This window comes from Neopelma chrysocephalum, unplaced genomic scaffold (genome assembly GCF_003984885.1).
Source record: "Neopelma chrysocephalum unplaced genomic scaffold, ASM398488v2 Primary Assembly neopelma1_59, whole genome shotgun sequence".
Taxonomy (NCBI): Eukaryota; Metazoa; Chordata; class Aves; order Passeriformes; family Pipridae; genus Neopelma; species Neopelma chrysocephalum.
This window is the reverse complement of record NW_020897714.1, coordinates 31,595,306-31,608,736: the sequence shown is the minus strand read 5'-3', so window position 1 is coordinate 31,608,736 and position 13,431 is coordinate 31,595,306. Positions and strand designations below refer to the sequence as shown.

Genomic DNA, 13,431 nt, shown 5'->3' with positions numbered 1-13,431 from the left:
TGTAGGAACAGTTTGGTTAAAGCACAAAAGCATAATCTGCAATTTCAATAGAATGAAAAATCCTAAGAATGAACTCATTCTTAGACTGAGGCTAACAGAGTCCACAACATGGATACAAGTGTGTTCCCCAATAGTTCAGTGGAGCAGATGAAGCATTAAGCACATGTGGATTCTTATATGGCCATTAAACACTAGTACATTAGAGTAAAAACCAAAGCATTTCAATTTTTCCTCTGGATGGGATTTGAAATCCAAACAGTGTTGGCTGACAGGTATTTCACTTCTTCCAAAATTTTATCCTGAAGTTTGGTCTTGTGAGTGGTTTTGTTTGGTAGATGGGTTGGGCTTTGGTTTTGTTTTGGGTTGTTTTGGTTTTGGTTTTTTTTTTTTCAAATGCCCTCTAAAGAACCTAACAAAAATAGACTATTTGAAGACTAAGCAACCAAGCCACCACAGTAACTTACTTGTTCATATTTTGGCAGTAAGATACCATATCATAGAGCTTCTCTTGCCCGACATTTTCCATCACTACCATTGAGCTGATTCTGAATATATCTCCAAAACCATAATACAAAATGCAGTCAGCTTTTTGGTCATCTCTACCTGCAGTGCATTAAAATGAACACAAAATTAAAATCTCAACCAATTGCCCCTCAAGGTCCCTGAAAAGCTTTTTTCCATGTAGATTCAACCCTGCTTTTGAAAAAGTAACGATGCACAAGATCAAAAAAAACAGAACACCATTAAACATTTTTTTAGCCATAACAGCTATTTATTTCTGCTATACATTGATCAATCCTTAAAATTCCCTGCTCAGTACTCCCCATCCTACTTGTATTCTTGTGGCCATTGAAATTCATACGATGATTAGACATCATCTAGAGACAATTGGAGCAAATCACACAGCCTAGTTGCTATACAGAGAAAAATAACTAAAAAATCATACATCCATTCTGGTATTGTCATAAAAATCAAGTAATTAAAAAGTGCTGAGTGAAGGACTGGGTACCCAGTTACTCCTTGTTCTACTGCAACAGAGGCCTGAGATCATGAATGCAGTTTATATTTGCTTTAAAGCCTCTTTACAGAGGCAGAGTGTCATTATACACTTTGAAACCTGTCTCAGAAACAAGAGACTTTGCACAAATGGCTGAAAAATTGAAATACAATTTTACTGGTTTAATGGACGTAAATGGTGGCCTTGCAAAAGCCGTTTCCTACCTGCACGTCCACTCTCTTGGTAGTAGTTCTCCATGGATTTGCTCATAGAATGATGAATTACAAACCTCACATCAGGTTTATCAATTCCCATGCCAAAAGCAACAGTTGCCACTACAACCTGAAAAAAAAGAGATTAAGAAACCATCAGGGTACCAAAAAACAATTTGTTTGAATGAGACATAAGTCCAAGAAAAGTATCTACTTAACCTGGATTTGATTTGCTGCCCATCCTTTATGAACTTTGGTTTTATATTTGGCATCCATGTTTGCATGGTAAGTCCCTGCCTTGATTCCCAGTTTCTGCAAACTCACAGTAACTTGCTCAGAATCCTTCTGAGAAAAACAGTAAACAATTCCTGCACAAAAGTGAAAGATGCCTCATTGTAATGCCTTGAAAAAGCCAAACAATCCCCAATACTTAAAAACAATTGTGAAAGTTTTATTAACTTAAAAATAACGTATAAAAAGAATTATACAGTCTTTGTGCCTATTCAGTCTGCAGTATTTGTATCCATGAAGGAAACTTCAATTATCAGTTTGGACTTGTAGGCTAAAGAAGAAATATGGTTGTCAATCCACATAATCATGGAAGTGTTCTATTAATGTTAATGGAGGACAATGCTTATGAAAGCTTATGTAAAGAGGAGCTGTTCTTTATGACATCTGTGGCATCTCACCTGAGGTTTCAGATAAATCTGCTTTTTGTCATTAGTCAGTCTGGGCTAAGTCAGGGATTACACACAAGGCCATGATCATCTTGTGATCATCTTGGCACAGCTCCTTGGAAGCTGCTCATCACATCCACAGAGCTCACAGCAGAGACAGGGACAGACTGCTGCTCTGGAAAACCGGGTTCTGTTGCCTTTGCAAAATGTCTCTCCTCTTAATTTGCAATACATAATTCATTGATTACACCAAGTCCAACTTACACAGTTCTGCTTTCAACACAAATCAACCCATTGGGGGCACTGAATAATAGATGAATCTTATAATCAAATATGAAAAAGAAGCATCAAAGATACTAAGTCTCCTGACACAGATATTAAATGACACATGTATGATTGCTTTATGATCTTAAAAATTCCTATTATTCCTATCTATGTGAACATTGTTCTATATACATCAACAGGCCGTAAAGAGATTTAAACACTAATAAATGAGGAGAAAAACTGTTCAAGGTATGGATCTCATGAAATTTCATTTATTCTAATGCTGGATCTTTAATGTAATGTGAAGGTAGAATTTATTTCTTTACACATTTCAGGATCAATTGAAAACATCCCAACATCCTTGTAATGTTCAAGATTACGAAAAATAATATGTGCACTTTTTTTGACATTTTTTACCTGACATTCCTTTGTATCTTCCATTAATGGTCTTAACTATGTCCTCAATGAAATCTTCATTATTTGAAGGCTTATGCCGAACCTCAGAAGTAAAATACACACGTCAGAGTTCAAGTGGGCACACAGTGTGTCAAACAATCCTGTTATTCTATTTCTTACAGTATGACAAACAAGACTATTCTGCCATTTAACAGAAATTCTTTTTGTGTACAGCCAAACTTCAAGTCAAAAACCCATAGAAAAACAAACCCATAAGTTTTCCTCATCATCAAGAAAAATAAAAGAACCTGTGGCCAAATTGAAAATACAGCATGACACAATAATTTTTGCCATCAGGGGACATATTTTCCAGCAGGTTGCAGCAGTTTGAGCCTGCTGCCTGCCTCTCTCCTGTACACAGTGCTGTCTGCTAAGCCTTGCTCACACAGACAGAGCAGCCCAAGTCCCTCGGCAGAGGACAGTGGGTTCAGCAACATGAAGCAATCAAATAACACCATCAATCACTAAAAAGCTGTTGGTTATTAAAATCTAGTCTAAAAAAGTCTACTCTAAAACTCATCAGCTGTACCCTACAGGAGGCAACACAACAGCAATGCAGCTGAACAAAGACCTACCTCGTAGTACAGGTTGGGCCGGTTGAAAGAGGCAGTAAAGGTAATGCACTTCTGAACATGCAAAATTTTCTGAGCATCCTTTAAAACATGATTTGTAGCTGTTGCTGTCAGTCCAATCAAGGGAGTATTGGGAAACTGTCTTTTCAAGATACCAAGAGACTTGTAGTCTAAGCAGGAAAAAAAAAAACAATGAGGAAATAAAGAGCTTTCTCTCCACAAATACAAACTTAAAAACTATATTTATGTAGATAGTATTCAGTGGGATAATACTGCAGTTACCAAAGTAGACGTCTTCTAATTCAATTTTACAGAATCACAGAATGGTTTAGGTTGGAAGGAACATGAAAAAGTATCTAGTTCCAACCCCCCTGCCCTGGGCAGGGCACCTTCCACTAGACCAGGCTGCTCAGAGCCCCATCCAACCTGGACTTAAACACTTCCAGGGATGGGGCAGCCACAGCTTCTCTGGGCAACCTGTTCCAGTGCCTCATCACCCTCACAGTAAAGAATTTTTTCCTAATATCTAATCTAAACCTACTCTCTGTCAGTTTGAAGCTATTTCTCCTTATTCTGTCACTACATGTTCTTGTAAATAGTCTCTCTCCATCTATCTTGTAGACTCCCTTCAGGTACTGGAAGGCTGCAATTATCTGACAATTCAGAAGGCAAAATATCTGGAAATAGAAGTTCTTCAAGTTAGGAAAATGTGAGTGGCATCACATTAAACAGCATTCAGGTTATTTTGCCAATCTGTTTTTACAAACAGCTTTTGAGTAAACACAGCTTTGCTAATAAATAAGCAATGTGGAATTCGGATACATAGACCAGACTGTAATAAGGGAAGATTTTAAAGGCTCAATATTGACAATCACTTGCTGTCTTAAATCAGAAATGCAGCCAGAGGTGCACATCCAAATGCCACATTGCCTGTTTAACTGTCATGGCTCTCAGCTCTGACAACACTGTTTAGCAAAACTGCAAAGGTTGACTTTACAGTTCATATTGCTTCAAATCAGGTTTTCTTTCAAAGGCAAAGAAACAGTAACGAGTAAGTAACAATATTCTACAACCGCCAAGACAGGGAAGAGATTGAAGCACACTTTCTTCCCCTGCAAGTCAAGGGCATTTGTTTCCACTTGCTTTAGAGGTAGTTAAAATATATCTCATAAATTTACAAAGTGTCACCCAAAGTGCCAGGGAGCGGTGTACAGAATGATACTTTTTCATGTAGCAATAGATTAAAGATAACTGTATTGTCCATATTAGAGACAGCAGCCAAAAACATTGATTTTATGAAGCTCCAATTAAAGCGAACTGAATAATGACTTTTTCAGAACACTGACAGAAAAATCTAAGTTGAAATCATCCCTATTTGCATGCACTTAGCTCCTGGGCAAGGATACAGTCATTTGTGAATTAAATTCCTTGAGCTAACAGAGGTCCTAGTGATACACTAAGAATTCACTTAACACATGAAGCCAGCAGCTTTATTTCAGGCCCAACTCCATATTTGTTGATGCCTGAATAACCCTGCAGACTGGGTTTCTGAGGAGCATACCAGGCCTGAAATCATGGCCCCACTGACTACAGCAATGGACCTCATCCACAGCAACACGAGCCAGACACCCGGCCTGGTAAGCCTTCTCCAGCTTGGACATGAACATCTTGCTCTTTGCAATCTTCTCTGGGGTCACATAAATGAGCTTCAGTTGTGAATTCCTGTTTAGCATTTCGCTATGGACCCACTTCACGTGTTCCTGTTCAAAACAAAAGGAGACATCAGCGGGTAACAAACTGGGACAGCACGCTCAAGTTGCTTAGTGCTAAGGCTCTTATGAGGTGATTAGCAACTCAGAAGGGGTAATTAACAGAGACTCACAAACTGCTACACGGTATTTACCACTACTATAAGCCTCTGGAGAAGATTGTTATATATAAAATGTTCATTTTAATACTTGGAAAACCTGTGATGGAACTTTGAAAAGGCAAAGGATTGAATATTTGTCTTTGCTTCATCGTGTGGTATCAGTATTTTCCCAGTAAACTCAACAGTTGGCAGTTGGGATAATTCTGTGCCATAATCTGATCATATAGTAGAAGCATGATCATCACAGAATCACAGAGTGGCCTGGGTTGGAAGGGACCTGAAAGATCACCTGGTTCCAAACCCCCTGCCATGATAATGTACCAAATATGCCAGTGGTACTACAAGTGTAAAATAATTTCTTGCACACAACTGTGGTCTTTATTACTGAATTTTCAAAGTGCTCTGCCTCAAAGCAGGCTTCAAGTTTCCACATTGCATCAAGCCACTGACTTATCAAATCCAGTGTCCCGTGCAAAGTTAATGATTCCAGCCTCCTGCTAGTCAGGAAAATATATTTCACTTTAAAAAACAATTGACTAATAACAGACTGGGAAATAAGTTGCTTTTTGGCCTCTGGATTGAACAGCTTTCCATCCTAAAGAGAGATAAATAGTAATGTCAAAGCCTGCAGCGCTCATCATGTTACTACTGGACAAAAATCACCTACTCCAAGTCTAGAAACCAAGTAAAAATTTACAACACACACCAGCCAAAGGTACTTCACATCCTCTAAACAGTCCCAAGAAAGCTATTTATTCCATGAAAGCTGTTGGTTTCCATGTTTGTTGTTGTCATTAAAACAAGAACACAAGATACTCACTCACGTTACTCAGATCACAGCACCTTGCTGGCAAGATACTGTTGACAGAACAGCATTAGCTGGTAAATCTGTGTCATCCATTCAATATTCACAAGCAACACAGAGGTGAGACACCAGCACATACAGCACAAAAACCATGAAGACTTGGCAGTTAAACATACCTTGCTGCTTGAGGCATTTAATAAAGCTGCAGAAATACCAAGCTGTTCCAAAACCATGAGCTGATCTTCCATGAGAGATATCAAAGGACATATCACGAGTGTGAAACCTGCAACAATCAATCATTGTGCCAACTGAACGCTTCACATGTCACAAATATCTCCCCCAATACTTTTTACTAATGCATCAGCCCTGCTCTCGAGAAACTGCCAAATGTGAGCTTAAGCTTCATACACAGCAGCAGATTCCCTTCCAAAACAGCTGACAAGTGAGTGCCAGATCACACTGGGATAATTCTTATTAAATGTCCATCACACGCACCTCCTCTTAGGATCTAGACCACAAGCAACTGAGCTGCAACAAACAGAGTATAAAAATCAATATACAAAACAAAGCAAGTTGGATATCTGAGTCATGAGGTAAATTTACCACAGAACTAAGCAGTGGTAGGTCATGGTAAATTTGGTCTTTGTAAATAAATAAAGTTCCATGCAATTGGATGGGTTATGTAAAAAACCAAAACCCAACCAAAAACCAAACCAATCACACAAAAACACCAAAAAAAGCTTAAAAACTAGAACTGGATACTTATTTTTAAAAATTAATATCCCAAATAATCTGAAGCTCAAGCTTCAGAGTGGAAGAGACAAATAGATATCCATATTTCAATAATTTACAGTCTGTGCACTGAATTAAAAAGGAAAGAAAGAAAAAATAGTGACAAACTTTTTAAAAGTTCTTTCAGTGTTTAATAATAAAATGTATTGAGTAGAATCTTGATAAAATATGTGCCTTGGAGATATGATTTAGATTTAAATAATTTAAAGCAGCTATTGTTCCTTCAGAGAAAATAAAGAGAGTAAAGCAAATATTTCTAGCAAATCTATCTCATGTAGTTGCTCTTTTTTCCCCCCATACTGTGATATCAGACACCAACATAGTGGTCATTTTCCAAATACCTATAAAAGAGAGAAAATAAATGCATTTCTTTATGTATGTCCTTTTTTTTTCCTTACATACCATCAGAACAGACAGCTGGTAACTGGTAGCAAAGGCTCTTGCCACCACCTGTAGGCATGACAAGAAATATATCCTTTCCTGCCATTGCAGCATTTACTGTTTCAAGTTGCAGTGACCTAAACTTCTGGAGTTTAAATTTGCCCTGCAGTGCAGTTTTTATCTTCTCATACCATGGAAAATCTGTTAAAGGGAAAAAAACCACAACAATAAACATGTTTCATAAGCAAGTTAAAATATAAGAAGGAAGGGTAATTTACATATTCAATAACTAAATCAGGAAGCAACACAATTTTAGATTCTGGGAAAGCATTTAAAGATTCAATAATGGCACAGAAAAAGCCACACACAGCCTGAGTCCGTATAAACCAGTTTCTAGGGTGGACTTCTGGAAACTCTATAAAATGTAAACACAATCCACCTCCAGATCAAAGCTCTCATTGCACATAAACGCGAACTAATGCAAAAAAACTCACAAGCAGATAAAGAACTTCAAAGTCTTAATGACCATGTTAACTCATTAATCTAAAATTAACTGGGAATGAGAAGCCCACCCTGGAAATAAATCAAACCAGACCCTGAGCCCTGCAACAGTTGTCCAAATGCTCCCCTCATACAAATGCAGCAATTACAAATAGTATAATGAAGCAGGGATGCATTTTTTTTCCATATATTCCATCAATAATAAGCATTTATTTAATCTTCCCCAAAATAATCACTCCAATGTATTTTCTTCAATAAAGAGCTAAAGACTGCATTATTTAAAGAGATAATATTGTAAAAACTTAAATTTCAGATGCAATGGTATGAACTATTTTCATACCATTAAAATTAAAATGCAGAAAAACTGTGGGAACCCCAGGTTACACCACATGCAATGCAAGAATTAACTTTGGGACATTGCAAAGAAGTTTACAAAGAGCACAGCCAAGATCCCAGGCTCTCTATACCCAAGAAAAGTTTCCTACCGACTTCCATGAGCTTTATACTGGGACTAAATTTAGCTACTGCTCTTATTCAACATGCACACAGCATGGGATTGCAATGATGATGGTTTTCAAAGCACAAAAGGCAAGAATTAGGCACAGAGCTACCCAAAACAAATAATTTGTTCAATAGCATCAATTTGCAATTATAAAGCATCAGTATTCTTACATATGCATAGCAGTTATCTCAAATATAGATAAATATGGATTAAATTACAAAATAATTTCACTTTTAAAAAAAGCAAAAAAAGCAAATACATACAATAGATACAGACATTTCCAAATTGCAACTGAAGTAAAAAAGGAAGGGAAAAATAATTAAAATATCTGAGTCAAATTTGGAAAGGCATAATGGGGTCAAGACCCACCAACTATCCAAGACTTTGGTTAATGTTGAACTTGAAAGACAGCACTTACAAAAGGACAGCAGCCCTCAGACCACCATGGGGCACTTGCCTCTTGCACTAACTCCACCATACTAATGTATTCTACACTAATTTGGCAGTCAGCATCCATCTAATTTGCATTAATTTGGAAAGACAGTGAAGCTGCATAACCCATGTCAAACACCACCAATGTCCTACCCACTCAAGCAGGAAAGAACTCAGAGTGCAAAAGTGTTATTCTCAAATCTTGACACAATCCAGAGCAATTATTTTTAGAGCACAAAGTGGGAATGTAAGTATTGCAATACCACAGAATCACAGAATATTCTGAATTGGAAGGGACTCAGAAGAATCCAGTCCAACTCTTAGCCCTGCAATATAATTTAAGTACACAAGCATTGCAATAAAAATTTACTCTGGGATTCTTAGAGCAAATCAAATCAAGTTGTGACTTTGCAACAAGGAAAGAATAGAAGTAGTTGTGACAAGCCATTCTTGTAATAATTCTGCCCAGAAATCAGATTAGTATTTAGAAATGTCCAATGAGTACAAACATTACCCCATGTAGGATGGCAGGTCACCCACCTGATGAAAATTAAATAGGACAATATAATTATCCAAACAAAACTCTCTATGAACGCACTTTCCCCTACTGAATTAGTTTACCTCTCTGTTAAAATATTTGAATTTGACTCTGCAAACCTTTTTTGTTCCATGCCTCGGCTGAGGTTTCAGTGTCTTTACTTCCACCTGCTTCCGCGTCTCCTGAGGACTGTTTTATCAGATTCTTCACTCTCATCTTCTTTTGAAGGAGTTCCTGCTGTTTATCCACAAGCTCCTGTATCTGCATCTCCACTGCTTGCAGCTCATTCTCAATGGAAACCAGCACCTCCTCTAGCACTGCAGGGAAAAGCAAGGTGAAGGCACAGCAGAGGTTTCAGTAACGTGCTAACCCCAGTTTTGAACTGCATTTAATTTGTTGGTTGAGAACAATCCAAAACTAAACATAAACAAAAAGCATCTGGAGAAACAGACAGCCTGACAGGGACACTGAGAAGATGATAACATCTAACAGTGTACATGCCATGTAAAAATACTTGTCAAGGCTTAACAACTTATTTCTTCTGTTAGTAGGTCATATACACACAGGTGTACTGTAAGCTGCCATCTCTGATACACTGTATGAGAGATATGCAACATTATCATTGTCTGTGTTGACTAATAGAGAAAAAAAATAAAAATCCAGTTTCTCAAAAGCAGTGCCTCTCCAGAGAAACACCTGGAATTATTTTCTTTCTGCAGCTGCATGTCAAGCAGTGGAAAGCACACTGCAGCCTGATATTAAAGCTGCAAGAGTTCCAATGAAGACGAGGATGAGGCCAATCCCAAGGTGAGCACAACATGAGAACACTGTTAATAGAAAGCATTTACATGTGAGAAGCAGCATTAACCTCAGCAAGTTAAAATCTTCTGGGGATGGAAATAGGGACATTTCAAAAAGCTACATTTCACACATCAAGATCTCCCTCCTATGCAGAACAAGAGGATCTGCTGAACAACAAGGTTTGGATATGGAGAAAAAACACCTTTTTTGAAGACAAGCCACCCTTTGCATCTGAAAAAAGTGAGTAAATGCTCCCTAAAATCTTGGGTTACACGAGTGAATTTGCCTCTTTACATCCTATTATGCATCTGTGTGAATTACAGATTGCATTCTAGAATCCAGTCCTCAGGGTTTGAAAGAATAGTTAACACACATCCCTGAATGCCAAGCGTGTATCACTATTTCAGAGCCAGGTCAGAAAACCATAAGAAGAAATTATTTCCTCCCCCAACAACCCCCAAAATAAGAGATTTTGATCCAACCACAGCAGATACGATAATGTGCTTGTGGAAGCAAAAATGTGTGATATGGAAAAAGATATCCTCATTTCAAATGGCACAAAATAGGGACATTTGTCTTCCTAAATGCCCACTGTTACCTCAGCAGGAGTTAAAAGTATCTTAAAATATGAAGCATGTTTTCATAATATTGAAAACCAAGTAACTTCCTTGACAAGCTTGATTTTCATCATAGTATGGTTTGGTTTGGAAAGTACCTTAAAGACCATCTCATTCCAAGCCCCTGCCATGGGCAGGGACACCCCCCACTAGACCAGGTTGTTCAGAGCTCCATCCAACCTGGCCTTGAACGCTTTCAGGGATGGGGCATTTTGTTTTAGTTTTTCTCTAAGAAATAAAAGTTATCCAGTAAAAGAAATTTTTCCTTCAAATCTGAAGTATAATAGGATAGACCCCACAAACTCTTTTTTGCATACATTACGTTCATACAAATAACAAGCAGTAACATCAGGAGACAGTGTCTATTAGCTAAAAGAAAGCAAAATGAACATATTGAGTACTAAGTGTGGATTACCTGCAACAGCTGTCATCTTTGGAGATTAACGAATGTTATCCTTGGGAGACCTTATTTAACCAAGCAGCTGCTAACTAAGAAGAAAATAAAATCAATAAATTTAAAACTGTATTTTGTACGCAAACTTTCTAAACTTAGAACAAGTTTACTGCAAGAGATTCTTCATTAACATCGGTGTTAATATAACAGTTTAAGTACTGGTTCATTTAATCTGCTTACATAAACAAGCCCCACTAGATGACAACTGCTTTTTCCCTTCTGCAAAAGGGACAAACTCACAACCAATTCCCAAGGGAACAGCTTGACAGCCTTCTAAATGAATCTAAGTGATAAACATCCAAGTCATAAATTTTCTGAGAGTCAGACACAGACCAGTCACTCACATACCTTTGACCCATCTTTTTATTTGTCGCTTCAAATACTGTTTTACAGAAAAGCCTGAACAAATTATATTGATCCCCTTAAAGAAGCAGCCACCATAACACCTAGAGAATCTGGTAGGAGGATGGAGAAAGGTAGTTTGGTTCAGAGAAGGGGGATTAGTTTTTATTAGATCATCAGTGAAATTAACTTAGAATTCTATTTATTGGCTCATGTTTTGAACAACATTCTTTGTCATATCATATGGTAACAATATCAAACTTAAGAAATTTGATGTTCTCTCTGTTATTGAATTCTTAACTATTACAAATATGGAAGCCAAGGGAAGGTGAAAGGGAACAAATTCAGCAGATTCTCACTATCAGCTGATTCTACCACAACAAATATTTTACTGCATTCCTATAAACGGGGAGCAAATATAGATTAAAGATAACGTGTGAATAAAACACTGACTTTGCCAGAAGAGGTTATGATTAAAAATAAGTTAAAAGTTCCCCCTTCAGAATGAAGTTGACTATTGTATAACTCAGCAGTGTCCAGGTCACACACAAAATTTGAACTACACAGTTCTGTCTTTATACCACCTGTCACTTGCACAAACATATATGGAAACATTAGTGTACAGTTGCTCTGTAGTAAGTACAGAGCAAGCAGGGACATCCAGAAAAATCAGTAGGAGTGGCACAGACACACTGTAAATGAATTACACTACTGCTACTGCCCCCAGTAAACATGAACCTCACAAACATAACTGGGCTGAGAGCCCAGGAAACATGAGCCATTTTCTTATCCAAGCAGTGGGAAGTGAAGGAAAATTACCTATGGAAGTTTTCCTTTGTGCTGCTAAAGCTCCACAAGTCTTTAATTTAGCGCCTGTCTCTAAAAGCAGCAGCTCAGCATATCTTAGAATTAATTCTGTACCACCACTGCCAACAAAGACCCCTAAGTGCCAACTGACTCACTCTGAAAACTTAATATGAGCTCATAAAACTTAAGTTGAACTCAGAGCTTATAAACCATAGTAGAGGAAAGGCAAGTGGGAGTATCTTGCCCATCTGGCAGTTTTACCCCACTGTAAAAACAGCTCAGCTCCTGTGAATTGATCCCATTTCTAAAGAGCCCACGAGCAGGGAAGAGGCCTCTGAGCGGACACACAATGGCCTGAGGCAGACAGGTGAGTCACCAGCATTACCTCCCACCCTGCACTGACGGAAAACACCGTCCCAGCACTGCAAACCTTGTTACCCCTCCTTCATCCAGCCTCCACACCAAACCCCTCCTGCCCCAACCCTGAGAAGTGATGGTAACAGAGGGTTATCACACCCAGAACCCTGAAATTACACAAGCAGGATGTGTCACCTTAGTGGGAGTTCAGCCGGGTACAAAATCCCCCATATGGAAATCTGGGAGGTCACCTTAAAAGAAAAACAACAAGGAACTGTTAAGAAGAGGGCACAAAAGAGCCAAAGCGACAGCAGGGAGGTGTGGATACAGGGATATTGATGGAATCATGGGATCATGAAGGTTGGAAGAGACCTTTAAGACCATCCAGTCCAACCGTCCACCACTGTAACCCCTAAACCGCAACACACAGCGCCACATCCAGGGACGGCGACTCCACCACCTCCCCGGGCAACCCATTCCAGTGCCTGAATAACCACACGGGCCGTCTCAGCATTTCCCATCCCGAACATCAGCCGCGGGCACGGGGCCGGCACGGCCGGGCAGGGGAGCACCTGCTAGGCGGGGCGGGAGAGAGGGGGGCGGGAGAGAGGGAGTGAGGGAGGGAGGGAAGGAGGAAGGCAGGGAAGAAAGAAGGCAGGGATGGAGGGAGGGAGGCTGCCGGGGGAAGCAGGGAAGCACCTGCTCGGCAGGTGCGGGGCAGGGGGAAGTGGGATGGACGGAGGAAGTGATGAACGGAGAGAGGGAGGGAGGATACCAGGGACAAGCAGAGAAGCACTCGCTCATCGGGCGCAGGGCGGAGCAGGACGGATGGAGGGAAGGAAAGAGGGAAGGATGGAGGAAGGGACAGAGGCTGCCAGGGCCGGGCAGGCGGAGGAGGACGCTCCGCACCTCGCTGTAGCTTCCTCAGGCACGTCAGGTTTAGCCCTAGCCCGGGTCGACACCACCCAGCCCACGAGTTAGTGCCGGGACAAGTTCCCTTATCCCAATGCCCCATCCCGGTCCTCCATGCCGATCCCACCTGAGCCGCCCCGGG

The 13,431-nt window shown here is 39.6% G+C and overlaps 1 protein-coding gene across 5 annotated transcripts in view; it reads right to left on the bottom strand.

The window, feature by feature from the left end:
• Positions 1 to 13,431, bottom strand: part of RECQL (RecQ like helicase) — a 20,344-nt gene extending 6,913 nt beyond the window's left edge. For 2 of the 5 annotated variants that reach the window (XR_003533762.1, XM_027680821.1), the window contains exons 1-12: positions 13,153 to 13,428; positions 12,573 to 12,628; positions 10,833 to 10,902; positions 9,119 to 9,316; positions 7,048 to 7,227; positions 6,030 to 6,136; positions 4,740 to 4,938; positions 3,182 to 3,348; positions 2,568 to 2,649; positions 1,429 to 1,577; positions 1,222 to 1,339; positions 465 to 603 (exon numbers count right to left, since the gene is read on the bottom strand). Coding sequence is in view for 1 of the 5 variants with exons in the window: in XM_027680821.1 (XP_027536622.1) it covers positions 465 to 603; positions 1,222 to 1,339; positions 1,429 to 1,577; positions 2,568 to 2,649; positions 3,182 to 3,348; positions 4,740 to 4,938; positions 6,030 to 6,136; positions 7,048 to 7,227; positions 9,119 to 9,316; positions 10,833 to 10,848 (1,355 nt within the window). In the remaining 4 variants the exon portion in view is untranslated. Of the gene's footprint in view, positions 1 to 464; positions 604 to 1,221; positions 1,340 to 1,428; positions 1,578 to 2,567; positions 2,650 to 3,181; positions 3,349 to 4,739; positions 4,939 to 6,029; positions 6,137 to 7,047; positions 7,228 to 9,118; positions 9,317 to 10,832; positions 10,906 to 12,572; positions 12,629 to 13,152 lie in introns of all 5 variants that reach the window. The other 3 variants (XR_003533764.1, XR_003533763.1, XR_003533765.1) reach the window with 3 other exon arrangements.